The 18,916-nt window shown below is 42.6% G+C and overlaps 1 protein-coding gene across 9 annotated transcripts in view; it reads right to left on the bottom strand.

Annotated features, from left to right (window-relative positions):
* Positions 1-2,880: 2,880 nt before the first annotated feature.
* The window catches only part of MAP3K4 (mitogen-activated protein kinase kinase kinase 4), a 118,147-nt gene continuing 102,111 nt past the window's right edge, over positions 2,881-18,916 (bottom strand). For 7 of the 9 annotated variants that reach the window (XM_012806744.1, XM_003792388.1, XM_003792387.2 and 4 more), the window contains 10 exons: positions 16,899-16,999; positions 16,114-16,194; positions 13,527-13,718; positions 12,429-12,499; positions 11,104-11,220; positions 10,092-10,251; positions 7,918-8,040; positions 7,228-7,334; positions 4,856-5,035; positions 2,881-3,426 (listed from right to left, as the gene is read on the bottom strand). In XM_012806744.1, the coding sequence (XP_012662198.1) occupies positions 3,406-3,426; positions 4,856-5,035; positions 7,228-7,334; positions 7,918-8,040; positions 10,092-10,251; positions 11,104-11,220; positions 12,429-12,499; positions 13,527-13,718; positions 16,114-16,194; positions 16,899-16,999 (1,153 nt within the window). In that variant the 3' untranslated portion in view covers positions 2,881-3,405. Of the gene's footprint in view, positions 3,427-4,855; positions 5,036-7,227; positions 7,335-7,917; positions 8,041-10,091; positions 10,252-10,920; positions 11,012-11,103; positions 11,221-12,428; positions 12,500-13,526; positions 13,719-16,113; positions 16,195-16,898; positions 17,000-18,916 lie in introns of those variants that run through there. The other 2 variants (XR_001161395.1, XR_002774023.1) reach the window with 2 other exon arrangements.

Here is an 18,916-nt window from a genome sequence, read left to right on the forward strand (position 1 = left end):
TATCACAGAGGGAGCTTGGGAAGCGGAGATGAAGGAAGGACCTAGAGAGGAAATGGCAATATTCAAACGTGTGTAGGAAAAACGAGGTACACAGAGCACAAATCAATAATGCGATGAGGGTGACATCAAAGAAAGAAAAGAAATGTATGGCAATTAACACGGCCCTGAAGTGACAGGGGCATGTGAGGAAGATGAGTAAAGAGTAAAACGCAACACCAGCAGTGCACCCTGGAGGTTTGCACCACAGCCACGTAGCCCTTCTAGGAAGGGAGGTGCCAGGAAATGCAAGGTGAGTAGGAAAATACCACTGAGGTGGACACATGTGTAGGAAGTCACTCTGAAACAAGGATTCGAATGGATGAAGAACAAATCACCTAAAAAAGTGTGCTTCTCTAACTGACAATAGCTGGCTCAAGAGAGAAACTGACTCCCCAGAATGGCAGAGCACTGGAGCACATGCCCAGAGGACCCACTCCCGAGGGCAGGCCTGGGCCTCTGTTGATGTGGGGGAGGCTGGGAGCAGGCACAGCTGACAGGCTTCAGGGACAAACATCGTAAGTGGCACATATCCTGGGAATATCCGTCACAACATTAAATGAGTGGCTTCCAAGACAGTGACTCTTGGGCCCTGCACTAAGATAAGTGAGTTACCTGCTTTAGCACATGGTCAAGAATAAATAAATTGATCATGTTCGAAAAATATTCCGACCTTCCTTTTAATAGGAAAAAAAATCAAAGGACAGACTTGAAGCCTGACAAGAAGCAATGAATTCTTTCACAGCAGGCTGACCTCTTCTCAGTCATTCTGGATTTCTGTGTAAAGCCTTTTAAAGCCTAAACAGAGTGCGCCAACATAAAGGCATGTCCCCGGACCTTAACGGCTACTGTGCCCCGAGAGGTAATACCTCATTTCAATCTGCATGTATGGAATAGAACTGAAAGTCCAGAAATGAACTTTTACCTTCAAGGTCAACTGATTTTGAAGAAGGATGCCAAGACAATTCAGGGGAGAAAGAATAGTCTTTTTCAACTAGTAACGTTGGCTCAAATAAATATCCACATGTAAAAGAATGAAACTGGATCTTTATCTGGTATCATACATAAAAATTAAGGCCTAATGTTACTACTAAAACTTGAGTATAAACCTTTGTGGCCTTGAGTCAGGTAGTATTTCTTAGATATGAGACCAGAAACACAAGCAATAAAGAACAGGTCGATAAACCAGACTTCAAAAAATTTAACAACTTTTACCCTTTGAAAGATACCATTTAAGTAAATGAAAAGACAAGCCACGGACTGGGAGAAAAAAAATTTACAAATCATATATCCAGTAAAAGACCTATATCCAGAGTATATGAAAAACTCTATTTAAAAACTCAATAACAATATGATTAATAATCCAATTTTAAAATGATTTGAATAGTCATTTCACTAAGAGATGAGAATAAATATTTTATCAAATAAGATATACAAACGGTCGACAAGGACATGAAAAGATGTTTACCATGATTAGGGAAACGCAAATCCAAAACAAATGATCCACCACCTGACATTCACTAAACAGCTACTGTCAAAAAGAAAGACAGTAACAAGTACTGGGGAGAGCAAGTCTGGAGAAGCGAGATCCTCACGAGCTGCTGGTGGGAACAGAAGGGGATGATACGTCACTTTGGAAAACAGTTTGGAAGTTTCTAAAAATGCTGAATGTGGATTCACCATATGACCCAGCAGATCTGTTCCTGAGAGCAATAAGAACTGACATTTACACAAAAACTTAGAAGAGCATGTCAGAGCAGCATTCACCCTAATAACCAAACCGTGGAAGCACCCCAACACCTATCAACTAGTAAATGGTCAGACAAAATGCAGCAAATGCAGCAAAAATGCTGAACAGTATCCAGCAGTAAAAAGTAAGGACGTGCTGACGCTCCAGCATGGATAAGCCTCAGAAACACGCCGAGTGAGAGCAGCCAGAGGTAGAAGGCCACACTGCAGGGTTCTACTCATGAAATGCTCAGAATAGACAGATCTACAGAGAAGGAAACAGCTTAGTGGTCAGCTGAGGCTGGGGGCAAGCGCAGTGAGGGACTGCAATTGGACATGCGAGTTCTTTTGGGGTGATGGACTATTCTAAGAGGAATATTCCATTTTACACAACTCCATAACTATCCTAGAAATCACTAAACTATACCCTTCAAATATTATGTAAATTATGACTCAAAAGGTCGTATAATAATATAATCTTAAAACAAAATTCTAAGTGGTTGAATAAATCCTTGTGAAGCCAACATTCTCCAGAGATTAGTTTCTTGGCTGAGGGATCTACTGTCCTGGAGGCAGGTGAATTCAGAACTTGCTCACCCAGGGTCAGCTACTGTGTGTGAGGAGTGAGTCAGCGATCCTCCAAATAGATTTCAGGAAGCTTCAGGGTCAATCTTTAAAAAATATTTAATAGCGAAAAGAAATAAAAGAACACCACCAATGACATATAATTTGGGGTATTTTTAGAAAGCTAACTGCTGAAATGTTTACAATCTGGAAAAGATGCTTTCTTATCAGGAGATAATTCAGCAGTATTTACATTAACCTAGCACCTATACAACTTGGCTTAAAAAGAAACTGAGACCCCAACAGGTGGCAATAAGACTAAACTTTTATCTGTTATAAATGTGCTGGTTAATATAAAACAATTAAAAGGGCTATCTTACATCATTAGTGTCTTCTCCTTCCTTCACTTGCGGCAAGGCGGCCCTAGACCCTAAGGGAGCAGCTGAGCCAGCACCCTTCCTCGGCACACTTGACTGAGCGCCCTCTGCTGAGGAAGACGAGTGTCATGCTATGTTGGCTCATAAACTCTTAACCATTAAAAGACAGCATAACTGAGCTTTCCTAAAATAAACCATTTATTGAAAAAACCTTTTTCTTAAATTTCATTAATTAGCCTTTTGCATAACAAACCTGCAGCTTGCCAACAACAAAAAAAGGTAAGGTTTCACAGTCAGTGCACTCGACAAACAAGAGATTAAAAACAAGGTCCGGGATGCCCTGATAACACTACAACTTCTTTTGAACCTAGAAAGGTCAAAAACACTACACTGATGTCATGTTCTCAGTCACGCGAGAAACAGAGGAGACAGAGGCGATGGTCCGTGTACAGTAGTAATGGCACTTAACATGCAGCTTCTTTAACCTCGTGGACACCATCCCTCCGGAGGACCCTGTGCCACGTCAGATAAACAGGAGCAGCAGGAGAAGTGACGCTTGTCACCTGTGCAGTCTTCAGTCGTGGAAGGTTAAAAAGGCTTATCCTGCTTCTCAGCACAGTCTTTATGTAAATATTACATACAGTAGTGATTAAGAGAGTTTTCCAAGTCTGTACACTACCAGGCTACAGACTGACTAGCTTCATTCTTCATCTGTGCAAACCTGCAAGGAAGCAGGAGAGGGCTGAGTGTGTGCAGATGCGGACGTGTACGCACCCACGTGCCCACGATTCTTACAGGAAGGCCCCCTTGGCTCGTCCTCATGCTCCCAGCTCTGTGCTGGGCAGAGTCGAGGGCCTGAGAAACACAGTCAACAGTGGCAGTGCTAAGTCACTGCTCTCAAGTGAGGTCTGGGAATGGACTCAAAATGACTTTTTAAAAGTCTACGTACAACTTCAGGTCAATATACATCATTTGTGTACTTTATAGCTAAGACCTAAATGGTTACTTAATTACAACTCCTAGTATCTCCACAGACAGTCCACTTGCTTGGTCCTTAACCCCACTCCTCCTTTGCTGTGAGCTCCTCTGCAGGCCCTCCCAGTGCTGTTTCCTCAAGGTTCCATCCTGATCCCTTTCCCTTCTGTAGACTCTCCCAGCACACTTCTATATCTGTAATCTGTCCCCTAGCCCAAGTCCCTCCTGCATGCCAGCTCAACATATCTAAATGCCCATCTGAACTCTGCCAGCAGATGTTCCAAACACACCACAACTCCATCTACCCCCATCCAAGTGTCAGCTGGAGCCTGTGACCTGCTGATGTAAACCAGAAACCTGGAAGCCACCCTAGCCTGTTCCCGTCATTCACTTTCACATCTAAGCAGGGAGCGGCCAGGGCCACTCAAACAACTCATATCGCTGAGAATTCACCCTGGCCACACATCACCAATGCTTTCTTTAGCTGTACAGAAGCTTCCTAACTAGCCTCCCCACAGAAAGGTCTTTCTAGAACACTACTAAATCATGTTTACCATAAAACTGGCATTCCTTCAGGCTGTGCCTACTTAATTTTCCAGCTTCTCTTTTCCCATTTTGAGCGCCCTGTGCTCTCCAGATGGGATGCTCTTACCCGAGTTCCTCGACTGTGTCCCCTCCAGGAGGCCACTTCCCTGGCCTCGTCCCTTTGCCTGCTGTACCCTCCGCCCCACTCCTGTCTGGACCAAACCCTCTCCAACAGCTTAGGCAGCTCTTCCTAGAGAAAATAACACCCAAGACTACCTGACTGCATCCAATTCCTCTTCTCAGAGACCATATACCATCTGAAGAGCTCCTGTATTAAGTCACTACTAACCTGTCTACCCTCCAAGTAAAGTTTGTACCTCGAGAATAAAAACTGTGTCTTTCATTCAAACCCACTTGAAACTCCATTTAACTGTCTCAAGTGCATTTCAAACACTCCATCAAAACAGACTACACAGAATTTCAATGAACTTTTTCCAAATGAAAAAAATATGGAAAAATCCTTAGCATAGTAATATAGTTTCTTTCCATTTAAAATATAAGTATTTCAAGTTTCCAAATTTCCCCAAGGACCAGATGCAAACAGAACTCAAAATATTTAAATATGAAGATTATCCAGCAATCTGCCAAACCTTGACAAATGAATGGTCGAGGAGCTGGCTGGCCGTCCATCTCATCTTTGGGTCACTTTCAAGGCAGTGAGAAAGGAAGTCTTTTCCTTCAGGGCTTAATCTTTCAGGGATCGGGGGCTTATGTCCCATTCCCACTTTATACATAATCTGAAAGTTGTGTTCATACTCATGCCAAGGCCTCTAAAAAGATAGGAAACAAACCCAAGTTTTAGTATTACATGGAATAAAAAATGCAAATGCCCAATCTCTTTTTAGGCATCTGAAAATTAATATACATCAAGAGTCAAGGGCAGCACCTATCGCAAAAAAAAAAAAAGAGTCAGCCAATTTTCTCTGTAAGAGCCAACTAGTTAATGCTTTAGGCTCAGAGGCCATATATGGTCTCTGTCACAACTATTCAATTCTCTCATGGTAGCAAGAAAGCGGCTTACACAACAAGGAAATGGATTGCATGACTGTTCCAATACAATTTTATTGAAAAAAACAAAACAAAACAGGAGACCAACACAGTTTGCCCACCCTATTTGGGATGTGATGCTAGTCCAGCCTTATCTAGAAGCCATGCCATGCAATGTAATACATTAAGATGTCATAAACATATAAAACTAGACAGTTTTCTTACAAGTATGCTTACTATGCAATGTTGTTGAAAAACAAAAATTCCATTAATGCAAAGCTTAGATTATTTCATTATGATTGTACCAGAAAAACAGATTCACAGGATAAAGAACTAAGTGTGTGTGGCGTTCTGATTGTGTGCTACCGTCTAGTTACGGCTGTGTGTATTCTTCAGTGGGAGAACTTTCTCTTCTCTTACATGTGGCTTGACTGAAAATCTAGAAACCATGGCAAGCTTTCTATCTCAATGCTGACAGAAATAATATTAGCTAATATTTATCGAGCACTTATTATGTGCAATCTTTTCAGCAGCGATCAGGTATAGCTATCTAATAATTTAACTAGTTTCCTGTTAGTGACACTTCAGAGATCCCTAACTCTTGCTGTAAACACTGTACACACATTTGTGTACATGGGTATCTTCGCTCATTAGTTTTATCTTCATCAGAGGGTAAATTTTCAGAAGCAGAAATTTCTTAGTTTAAGGGCAAGCACATTTATAGTTCTAACAGACAGTTATGATTGCAGAAGAAAAATACTGCCTACTAACTGATACAAAAAAAAATTCTGAGAGACATTAGAAATTGTTCTCCAGAGCAGTTCTACTATTTTGAATTTCTGTCTATAATATATCTGTTTCTCCTTACACCTTAACCACAAGTAATACTAAAATGTCATTCACATATTAAGTAAAAGCTAAAATTTAACTTTTAAATGTAAAATTCTGATTAGTGAGGCCGATTAACTTTTCACTTTTTTTCTGACATTAATAGACAATTTTTTAGAATGGGTTTGCATTTACAGAAACATTAACTGGAAGGTACAGGGAGTTCTCACATCGTCTTCCTCCCACTGCCCTGTTTCCTCTGTGGTATTATCTATCCCTGGCATTGGTGGGATCCTCTTGGCGACACATCACTGTAACAAAGGGGCGTCAGGGTCCGCTGTGCAGCACACTCTGTGGGCCTGGACACACGCATACTGACGAGCGTGGCCATCCGTGCCCTACACGTCCCCTGTGCTCCACCTATCCATCCCTGCCTCCCGAAACCCTGGCGACCAGTGATCTTTCTACCATCCCAATAGTTCTGTCTCTTTCAGAAGGTCACGCAGATGGAGTCACGGCTCGTAACCTTATCAGGCTGGGTCTTTCCTCACGTGGCCGTGTGCATTTCAGGTTCCTCCACGTCTTCTGTGGCTCTACAGCACGTCTCTCTTTATCACTGAGTAGTGCTCCTTTGTGTGGGGACAGCTGTTTGTCCATCTTGGCTGCTTCCCAGCTTTGGCAGTTATGCTAAAGCTGCTACTAGTAGTAGTAGTATCCATGTGCAGCCTTCCTGTGACCTAAGTTTTCTTTTTTTTTTTTTTTTTGCAGTTTTTGGCTGCGGCTGGGCTTGAACCTGCCACCTCTGGCATATGGGGCCAGCACCCTACTCCTTTGAGCCACAGGCGCCGCCATAGTGACCTAAGTTTTCAAACTTGCTTCTCTGTGTTTTAATTCAAGGCATACACCTCTTTGAATTCACTTGTAAGAGTTCTCTATGGTGTATGCCTTCTAACTACTGGGTTCATAGTTTGTCAGTTGTCTTATTCTTAATGTTATCTTTTGAGAAGTCACATTTGCGTCTTTAAACATGATGCCTATTTCACAGAAAATGTGTCCAAAGTGCTGCTAATAGTCAAACCATAGTCACTGTTCTGCCAGTGTACAGTGCCCTCCTGAAGTTCCTCCCCCAGGTATGGGCTCTGCTTACCTTCCCAGTCACCATCTCTATGACAACACACCCCAGACTCCAGATGTCAGCTGCTCGCCCATGGCCTTCTCCTTTAGCGCGAGTGATGACCTCAGGTGCCATGTATGCTTTTAAAGTCACAGGTACAGTCATTAGTAATTACACACAGACCATGTATTAGTAAAGCTAAGCAATAATCTGATACTTATAATATTCTATCCTTGAGTTACATAATAGGAAATATCAAAAACTTAAATAGGTATTTCAAATCTACTTATTGAATGGACTTTTTAGGGGACAAACTCTCTTTTAAAAAATTTTTTTGAATGTGCAAATTTTCAAATAAATTGTATTCCCTATTAAAATAAGAAATTTAAACTACAAAAGAAGAGGCAAAATTTTATGACACTAAATTATCAAAATGAATAAGTACCATTTAACCATAGTGTAATTAGGACTAGAATTAGTCTTAATAAAACCAATACAAACAAGGGTTTTTCTGGGAAGAAAAAGAGGCTTTAAGGAGAAATTTAATTTACCCATCTGCCAACTGTGCTCAGAGGGAGCCCAAGTGTGAAGGGCAGCAGTTCTTTGTGGCTGGGAGCCTCTACCTGCCCTCCAAGTCCCGACCGACAGGTATGAAGGTCGGGCCCGCGTACCAAGCACACTGTGATGAGTTGGGGTGCAGAGGCTGATCAGACTGGTCCCTACCTGCTGTCCCCAGCGTGCTATTTACTTCACCGGGCATGGTCTGGGCATTGTTTTTAAGCTTTACTGAGCATCCAAAATCTCCCAGCTTGATCAGTCCAGATGAGGTAAGGAAGATATTGGCACCTAACAAGAAACAAGCAGTGGTTAAATGCCTCTGAAATCCAACGCAAGCAATGTAAAGCTCACATGGTGACCTAAACCACTGCCACATCATTCACAGACTAACATAAAAGATTAGGGAACTATTTATAAAATACAATCACAAAAACATTTGTCAAAACAAAAGTCAATACAAAGCAAAGACATTTCAACATCAGTGCAGGTGGCTTTGACTAGTAAACTCCAAACTGAAATACACAAATTCTAACATTAAAAACACAAAACACAATGTTTGTGACAGAAGTCCCTGAAAATAAGAGCTGTGTGCACTCGGCAGCTTCTTGTACAGAAGTGCCATGGAGATAAGAAGTATTGCACAGACTGTGGGGTTTTTAGAGTTGGAGCTGGGACCACTTTTGGATTTTCTTTTTTTTTTTTTTTTGAGACAGAGCCTCAAGCTATCCCCTGGGTAGAGTGCCATGGCATCACAGCTCACAGCAACCTCCAACTCCTGGGCTCAACCGAGTCTCCTGCCTCAACCTCCCAAGCAGCTGGGACCACAGATGCCCACCACAATGCCTGGCTATTTTTTGGTTGCAGCCATCATTGTTGTTTGGCGGTCCTGGGCTGGATTTGAACTTGCCACCTTAGATGTATGTGGCTGGCACCTTACCCACTTGAGTCACAGGCACCGAGCCTAGATTTTCTTGAGTATGACTAAAAACGAATGTTCTGTAACTTTAAGATATTTCTAAAGCAAAGTACATGGCTGAGTGGTGTCCAGCTGGAGCCCGGCACATTGCTCATCTCTCAGGGCAGCGCGGCCTTCTGCCACAGGGTGTAACATACTATGGCTCTAACTAAGTCGCCCATTTCTGGCATCACGTCTCTGGCACCTCTTTCAAAAGGCAACACACAATCACTCAAATTAAACAAGCGGCTATACGATGAGCCAAAGAGTTTAGTCCTTGTGACTTGAGTGGCCCAGAGATGGCGATCCAACAGTGGACAACACAGTGGGGACCTGGCCTTCTAGAACTAGCCTACACTGTTCATAAGAATGAAGCCATGCCCAACTATGAAGTATTTGGTAAGGACACCAATAGGCTGACCCAACTGAAGGACTCTGAGAAATTCTCATTGTGCCACTGGACTGTAACAGAAGATAGCATTTTGTGACATTGAACAGAGAAGGAATATGGTGTTTGTGCAGAATGACCAGAAATGAGCAATGCCATGGCCTGAAAAAGAGCAAATTAAGCAAACACCCAGAGAGGCCCCAGACTGCAGAGTAGTGTGATGGGCAGGCAGGCAGGCAGCCAACCAGACTGGCACATGTGGGTGAGCTCCCTGTGGAGTACAAACGTCTCACACTCGGACAAAGGCAGACTCTGGCGTAATCCAGAACAGGCCCCTAGACTGGGTCCAGGCCCTGGTCAGAAGTCAGGCCAATTGTTAAGTGTATGCAGACTGAAACCCTTCACTAGGGCCAATTAGACACAGAAATACTGTCCCACTTTAGTTATCGCCAAGACTCCCAAATACCAAAGTCCAGGGCACAGAGTGGTTAAGGCCAATGCCACGGTGATAGTTCTGAGACAGAAGCACAGTTAATTCCCTCATGCCAGAAGACAAAAGCACTTTTAATGAACCAGCATGACCAAATAACCTCTAGCAAAACTCCACTTTGGTGGTTACTCCTGTCTCCAAAAACAGTCTCACATATGACTTAGATAGGCATTTCTGATTTACTGTTCCTTTACATATTCACAACTTTCATATGTAAATAAATAGGAATCTTGACCCAGGATAAAGGCTGTTTTAATCATAAATGTGTAGGAAGTATTCAGGTATACCAAATCAGCTTATAAAAATAGCAAACCTTCTAAAAACAATGTTAAACTGGGTACCCTTCATTGGATGGTGACGTGACTTCTATATTGTTTCTTAACATAGGATTCTCTTTTTTAAAGCACATTTAAAGTAAAGGTATTTCAATCTAGAAAACAGTATGTGGGAGTGGGAACAAGTGTCTTTGGCACGCCTACTGCGTGTGGATGCACCTGTGGGATTACCTTTGATGTCACGGTGAACTATGCCATGCTCGTGGAGGACGTTGATTGCAACGGTGATCTGCTTTGAGTACAGCCTAATCACGTGCTCCTGAAGGCCCAGCCTCGACACCTCTTCCAGTGTGCCCTCATCACAGTACTCCATGAAGATGTACATTTCTTCCTGTGGGAAGAATACAATCCGGGACTGTGTTTACGATTTTCCTTCTGTGTGCACTAAGTGAAAAATCTGAAACACTTCACAGACCACGCCCCAGAGGAGTCTCCTTCCTGTGGTACGCTAACTACACTTGCCATCCTGATACTGTGATACTGAGTGTGTCTTGTAACGATCATTTCTAAGTCTTCTATAGAAGTGTCTTCCTGCCTCCTCTGTCTGGAATTACACAGCTTGTTGGGATAAGAACATCTCCAAATCACAGGGCATAAATTTCTACAGTCCTTTGAAATTAAGTCTGCTATATAATCTCAGACAGGGACCAACAGGGCTGTCCCTACGGATATAATTATTAAGTACTGAAACACATCCTTTTCAAAAATGAATTTTTAAAAATGATCAAATCCAACTTCCCCTGGCAGCTGTGCTCTATACCAGGATGCTCCAAGTCACCCTTTCCCCCAGCGTGTTTCTCTTTAAACACGAGGGGGAACATGAGTCTGAGGTCTGAATTTTCCCCATTTCACAATATTACTCAACGATGGTTCAGCAAAAAAAATGGAGAAAACAAGTCACAAGACGTGGTGGAAGGGGCATTTTAGAAGAATCTTCTGACTGGCAGGATGGGTTTCAGTGCTTTACGATGTTGGGTTGAGACTACAGTCTACAACTTACATTTTAGGAGGAACTCCTCTAGTTTCAGAGAGAAGGCAGAAATGATGTAACTCATGGAGATTTCCTGAGAATTAGGCAAAGTTACTGTGCTCTGAAATGAGAAGACCTGTGATGTAGAACAGGACTCCAGTCTGTGCCCTTACTGATTCCTCACACAAAGCAGTGTCATGAGAGTCGCCTTACTCTGTGCAGCTCCACACCAAAATACCGAACCAGATTGGGGTGTTTGATGCCTTCAAATATCTTCAATTCATCTGCAGTTTCCTTGATAGTCTTATGGTCATTAGGTTGAAATCGAATCTGAAAAAGGCAATTTGCTGGTTACTGTTGGTGCTGTAACATACGACCACCATAAGCCCGCTGACGTTTCTGTATCCAAACCCACAGGACTGTGTGCCGTCTGTCTGTGACCTGACTTCCAGATTTTCTTACCTTGGTTGTTCCTTATGAACTAAACCAGCTTGCTTTGGAGTATGTGATGAGATGGCAGCTAATGAGACCACTGTCACAACTGCAGACTGAATTACCAAAAACATGAAGCATTCAGTGAGCGGCCCCTGGTGTGTAGGTTCAGGGCAAGATTAAAAGATACAGCTTTGCCCTTCAGAAGTTTATAACCTTTTTCGATTCTACACGTAAATGACATCATGGGGTAATTCTTTGTCTGTACCTGGTTTATTTCCCTCAGCATAGTGTCTTCCAGGTTCACCCATGTGTTGTCACAAAGGTGACTACAGTTAATAATATGTATTTCAAAACTACTGAGAGCAAATTTCAAATGTCTTACCACAAAGAAAAAAATGGTAAGTGAGGTGATGATATTAGCTTGACTCAGTCACTCCACATTCTATATAGATATGGATCAAGACATCATATCGTACCCCATAAAGACTCAGACTTATGTGCCAATTAACAAAAAAAGGAGAAAAGCTGACGACCAAGCTGCAGGAAGACGTGGAGGGGGCACAGTAAGCGCCACACACAGCAGAGGCGTGCAGGGAGGGAGCACTCCTGGGAGAGGGCGGCTGCCGGGAACACCTCGCACCCTCCTCCCCTTCAAGTCACACTGGACAATAACAAACCTTGTTTCCTAGTACTTGCCCATCTCTTTCCCACTTCCCATCTAGCTGATAAAATGTTACTTATTTTTGAAGCTTATCACAAGTGTTATCTCCTTCCAAAATCCCCTCTATCAGACGTAACCATAACTATTCTCTTCTAAGCCTCCGTCAAACTTTATTTCTGCCTCCCTCTGTTCTGCACTTCTGATACCAACCTGTACTGTCTTAGGATTATTTGCGTATCGTTGCCCTCACTCAAATCATAAACAGCTTCACTGTCCATAAATGTTACCTGAGTACATCTACCTAGTTGGTCCTGACTGTCTAAATGCTAAAAAAGCAGGACTCAGGCCTAGAGAACTCAATACAGATGCCCTCTGCACAAAGAAATGAATCATCACCAGTGTCTTTACGGAGCCCGGGGCGCCCAGTATGCAGATGACTCACCTCCTTCATGGCCATCAGCTCCCCTGTGTCGACGCTGATGCAGGTGTAGACTTTCCCATACTGGCCTTCTCCTGTGAACGATAGGAGCAGGCTCCTCCTTCAGTCACCATAGGTAGGTTGTGTGAAGTCATTTGAACTTACAAATAATATTGTCTGATTATTCTGGATGCATATTCATCTATACTATGTTTACTGCAGCATACTGTTCTAAGACTTACAACAGTTCTGAATGTTTCCTAATAAAACTAAAGTTAAGCAATCTCCTCAATACATCTTATCTATAATTATCTTTAAATAGAATAGAACTGACTTAGGCAAATGCTGGGAGAGGCATGAAGATGACCAATAATCAGCCCTGGTGCACACTTCTGCGCCCTCCTGCCCCTCAAGGAGGGACAGGGTGGGGGCAGAAGGAGGTGGCCAGGAGTGAACCTGGCCACTATCTGTGCTCTCCGGTGCATGTCCAGGAGGGTGTGGGAGCAGACATTCTCCTGACAGACCTTCTGCGATATTAACCCAAGGGACATATAGCTGAACAAAATAGATAGCAACAATTAATATAACTTATAAAGTACTTGAGGCTAACAGAGCCCTATATTACAACTGTGTGTGCCCTTCCAGACCTAAATGCTTGACAGATAATTGTCAAGCAATTGACGTTACAGCACTCTAGCCTAGGCAAATATAATCAGGCTTCTTCCCTCACACAATCCATCCCAGTTATGTCACAAGGAGCAGTTTTACCTGGAAATTAATTAGTTAAGAAATGTTCAATGCTCTTGTAGGAAGTAAAAAAGAATACAGACTAGAACAAATGAGTAAAATTACTGGCAGCTTCTGGAGTCCCAAAGCAAAATGATCCAGTTTAATGAACTATTTTAAAAACTCTTTCTAAAATCTCACTTTGTATTACTCTTAGAATGTTTTACAAATTAAACAACAAAAAACCCAAGGCCTTCCTCTGCAAAAAGATACAATGCATATTTGCCTTGTCTATAGAAAAGACAACCAACAATATAGGATTTAACCTAGAAAAGTGTTAACTACTGCTATTTCTAGCAGAGATCATCTTCACACCACGTTTCTTAGTTTCCTTACCAATTTTGTTTCCTCTCTGCCACTTGAAGGTCACCTTCCTCAAGCCGACATGCATAACGTTATCATAGGACTTAGGAGTATCACAAACTTGACCAATGATATTCTTTCTCCTCATTTCTCGATACCTCTTCTCTTCAAACAATCGGACTGATTTCTGGATTGCTTCGATGGGCCCTTGCTTAGAAGCAGTATCTGCAAAGACAACAGCAAACTCAGTCCAATCACTGATGTCAAGTCAATTTTCCAACATGTAATAAGAAAAACAAGGCAATATACCAGGGTGGTAACAAAAAAAAAACAGGGCAATATGGCCAGGTGTGGGGGCTCAGCCTGTAACCTGAGTACTCGGGGAGGCCCAAAGCAGGAGGATCACTTGAGACATGGAGTTTGAGACCAGCCTGAGCACCAAAGCAGGAGGATCACTTGAGACATGGAGTTTGAGACCAACCAGACCCCCTCTCTACTAAAAACAGAAAAATTAGCGGGTTGTTGTAGCAGGTGCCTGTAGTCCCAGCTACTCAAGGGGCTGAGGCATGAGGATCACTTGATCCCAGGAGTTTGAGGTTGCTGTGAGCTATGATGACGTCACAGCACTCTAGCCTAGGCAAAAGACTGACACTCTGTCTCCCAATAAAACAAAACAAACAAAAAAAAACACACAGCACTATGCATTAGTACTCCATTATAGCAAGGCTTATCACTATATATTGAGATAAATAGCAGATGAATTAAAGTCCTTTAAAATCTAATAATTCTAGAACACATGAAATATGAGCTAGTTGGACAAAAACTATTTCCTCTTGATTAGACTACTGCAGTTACCTGCCGGCCTCTGAGTTCTCCTCTCCAGTCCACTGTTGTGTGCCAGAATGATTAGAACATAAAATGTGATCAGGTGACTTTCCCACATAAATGTATTTCATGGTTATCCACTACGTATTAACCCAAAACCCAACTCCTTCGTATGGGATTCAAAGCTCTGCAGAATTTGGACCCAGCTTATCTTCTCTGAGTCTTCACACTAGCCCAACAGAAAGACTCTTAGGAAACACGCTAAACAATTTTTCACTTCACTTTACTGATTATTTAGTATATCAAGAAGCCAATAAGGTGGGGTGTGGCTCTATTTACACTTTTCCCTCTGCCAGCCGTATCTTCTTTGTACCACAGTACCTGGTGAGTAAGCCCTACTTACACAGCTTGGCCACAACAGCAGACCTCCTGTAGGATGCCATCTCCGATGAGGAGGGAACGGCTTTCCCCTTCTCTGGGATGAGTGCAGAGTAAGCACCCCAACAATTAGAATGCCTGAGATACATCCTGGCCTTCCAATTTTCTAGGTGTTTGACAATGGCAAGTTAACTGGCTTTTTTTTTTGGAGACAGAGTCTCACTTTGTCACCCCCGGTAGAGTGTGGTGGCAGCAGAGCTCACAGCAATGTCAAACTCATGGGCCTAAGAGATCCTCTTGCCTGAGCCTCCCAAGTAGCTAGCACTACAGGCACCTGCCATAATGCCTGGTTATTTTTAGAGACGGGGTCTCACTCTGACTCAGGCGGGTCTTCAACTCACGAGCTTAGGCAATCTATCCACTTCAGTCTCCCAGAGTGCTAGGATTACAGGTGTGAGCCACCACCTTTAGGTGAGGCCTTAATTATTTAACCAGTCACTGAAGGCTGTCCACAAGCTGATCTCCGCTCCCCTTGCAATTTCACCCGCACTTATATCCACACCAGCCAATCTAGTGCTGCTGGTCTGTTCAGTAATTACTAGGCCTCCAGGTATGTTTCTTCCCAAACATTTCTTTTGGCATGCTGCAAACCTGTCTTCCCTTCAAAGGCCAGCTCAGCCTTGTCCCTCCGTGAAATCCTTCCAGATTGTTCTGGGCCCTGGTGGGACAAATACTCTTCTAATCAGTCACACACCACTCACAGGGTGCTACAGTGGGAAGAGCACTGCACTTGGAGACAGACGTGCCTTCTAGCCCCAGCCCCGGCCTGGCTTACTTTGAGCACATTAGCCCTCAAACTGCTTTATCATCTGTGAAAAGACAGCAAGATCTATTCTGCCTGCTGCTCAAAACTATTGTGACAAAAAAAATACATGAAACATTTTGTAGACATGAAGTGCTTCAACAGTGATTTTCCTGCTACTTATTCTTTTGATTGATACTGATCAATCTCTTACCTTAGAAGTTCTCTCCCTCAATTTCTTAGTATAAAAAGTGAACAGTTACTTACTTCACAAATATTTTTTATACTCCAAATAATTGTGCTGAGCTACTTTAAGACTATAAAAATGAGTTAAGACATATTCTTGATCCAAAGGCGCTTATAATTTTTTTCTTTTTCTTTTTTTTTTATTAAGTCATATTTGCATACATTAATGAAATTATGGGGTACAATGTGCTGGTTTTATATACAATTTGTTAAAAGAAAAAAATATACATAAAAAGTAATGTCAGAGATATAAAAGAGATCACAAAACAGTAATGCAGAAGAGCTAATAACTCAGAAGCTAAAGCAAATTTTACCTGAAACTGCCCACCTTACGCATAAACATTTAGAATTCAACCTTCTTTGTCTTACCTTTAGTCTGGCTAATAAGTGTCCGAAGTTCCCAACTTCTTCGTGTTGACCCACTTGAATCACCTCTTGGATATGCTGGTTCTGCAAGAAGTATGTTTTTATACAAATTAAGATTTATGAAATAAATATGCTTGCAAACAAGAGCTAAACTGGTGAATGGCAGTGGTCACCATCCACCTGTCCTTTCTGATGACTCCTTCTAGTGTATCTGATGTAGACGTGAGAAACTCTCCCTAGTCAATTCTAGAAAATTGCACCAAACTGAGTAGTTGTTAATAGGGGTTACAGGATTTTAACTGCATCAAACTTTCCACAAGTAACAAACAATAGAATACTGCACAGACGTGGGATTCCTCGGGGAAACCATTCAAGAAGGTGACTTCAGGAGCCCAGCCCTGCTGAGAGCAGGGACATGCTCTGAGCGAAGACTCCCACAGGCTGCATTTTAAGACCTATGTATGATCCACATGCACAGAGCATTTTGTACTTTTAGAATGAATAAAAGTACTCAATAATGGAAATATCAAGAGTAACTTTTTGATTACTAGAAAAAAGCAAACCTAGAAAATACAAATACAGCTAAAAAGGCATCTATAATAAAAAGCCAGTATATTTAGCATTAAACTTCTCATAAAGCTCTGTTGCTTCTTATTGTCATTCCTCTGGACAGGCATGAATAAAGGAATCATAAAGGAACCCTCATAACGGTGTGAACCACAGAAACTGGTGCCCTGAGACAGGTGAAGAGCTGCTCGTGAATGCAGCTGCCATCTGAAAACACTCACCATCTCGCTCCTCCGTGGGGCTTGAGTGACGACTCAAGGACCTAAACTGCAATTCAGCAGCTATGGAAGCCAACCGATCATTCTCAGGGACGCTGGAACCCCTGTTTCAACATTTTTAACAATTAAGCTACCAAGTCAATGTAATTAAAAAGACTTGTGAGATTCTTATAGAGCAGTAATTCTCAAATGGGGGCAATTTGGCTTCCCAGAGAGGCAATGTCCAAAAACAGTTTTGAGTGTCCTAACTAGGAAGGTGCTGCTGGCATCCAGTGGGCAGAGGACAGGCCTCTGCAGAGTGAATGAAGAGGGCTGCTGTGAGCGCCCCCTCTGGGGGCTGTGAGACTCTACAGTCTGGAAGGAAAGCTCCACTTTCATCTCTGCACAGCGACACACGAAACCCAGGCATCTGCCTGCTTCACACCTTACTTTCTATTCAACAGTAACAGAAATAAAAACAAAACACTATTTATTTGTTACTTACATGCATGGAAAGCTCCATAAATTAAGCCCAGGATAAATACGAATATATAAGCCAAATCTGGCTAATAAAGTTACTGTCACATTTTATTTATGTATTTTTTTCTATTTAAAGTACTAAAATCACTACAGGATCCAAAAGATTTCAAATCTCTTAATAAGAAAATGGAAGAGAATCCCTAATGATTTCTCAAGCAGTAGCCAAGCAAAAGTGCAAAAGAGCAGGAAGCTTAATACATTACAGTACAAAGTTAATTAGCTGCTTTTCCAGAATAAAGTTAAATGTTCAGCAACCAGAATGAGCCCATAAAGAGTAAAAACTAAAATTAAATACGTGTTAATACTGTAATTCAAGTGACTAAAGAACCCAAACTAAACATGGCCTTAGCTCACTGAAGTCATTTAGTGTGTATTTTCAAACAACTGAGATGATGAAGTATGGTAGCATTTATGCTCTTTCCACTGTACATGGAATAGGCTGAAGGCAACAGGCGCGACTGCATACATGTCCACAAACGATGAAATATGCAATTTGTTTTGCTTTCCCTAACCTTTCACCATAAAGTGCTAATACAGTACTTAAGTCTGAAGAGCGGCGGGACATTCTGCCAAGACACAGTTCATCAAAAAGCTGGTCCTACTTGATAGAAAGACTACTGCCACTGAAGGAAAGAGACATGTTCCACTCCTAAGCAGTGCCAGAGATGCAGGGACCACAGAGAACTCCCTTAACACTCCTGCTTTCCTGATTCCCCAGGAGAAATCAGCCAATTCCATGTCCCTCAGAGATTCTTTATAAGAGTAAAAAGCAAGGACATATACTTGTGAAGTGGGGCACTGGTGAATGTTTCACTGGCTGTGGGTGGGATGTGAGGGGTAGGTCACAGAGTTTGCCAATCGCCATGGTGAAAAAACTGGCTTGCAAGATTTCTGAAAAATCAATAATCAGCTCTTTGGAGTTAGTAGGCGCCAGCTCCAGCAAGTACTCAATTACAAAAACATTCTTATAAACAATGGTGAGATAATTCAAGCCCAGAATAGGTATTTCCTAGTGCAAATAAAATAAGAAGGGCCAACTGAAACCGAATTTCAGTTACTGCATCTCTAGGACAGGCAAGTCCTGCACATGGCAGCCTGTAGGATCCTTGTGGACAAGGACACCAGCACCATCACCCTGCCTCCCCATGGCATATTCCCACAGCCGTGTTGACACTTGGGCTCTGGGATATGCACAACCTGTCTCCAGAGCAGTGAACCGAATCTACCAGTGACCACTGGGGCCCCTACCCAGGCTCACCGTGAAGGTGTTGAGGCTTGAAGTCAGATAGCGTGTAAGTCCTGCACACAGGAGGGTCTGACACCAGCCCCCCACTCAAGTGGCTCTGCTCTGCTCTACCCAGAGCCTGCACACAGGAGGGTCTGATACTAGACCCCCAATCAAGTGGTTCTGCTCTGCTCTACCCACAGCCTGCACACAGGAGGGTCTGACACCAGCCCCCCACGCAAGTAGCTCTGCTCTGCTCTGCTCTACCCACAGCCTG

The sequence above is a fragment of the Otolemur garnettii genome, unplaced genomic scaffold, assembly GCF_000181295.1.
Source record: "Otolemur garnettii isolate 467f Iridium unplaced genomic scaffold, OtoGar3 scaffold00056, whole genome shotgun sequence".
In the NCBI taxonomy this organism is placed as follows: domain Eukaryota; kingdom Metazoa; phylum Chordata; class Mammalia; order Primates; family Galagidae; genus Otolemur; species Otolemur garnettii.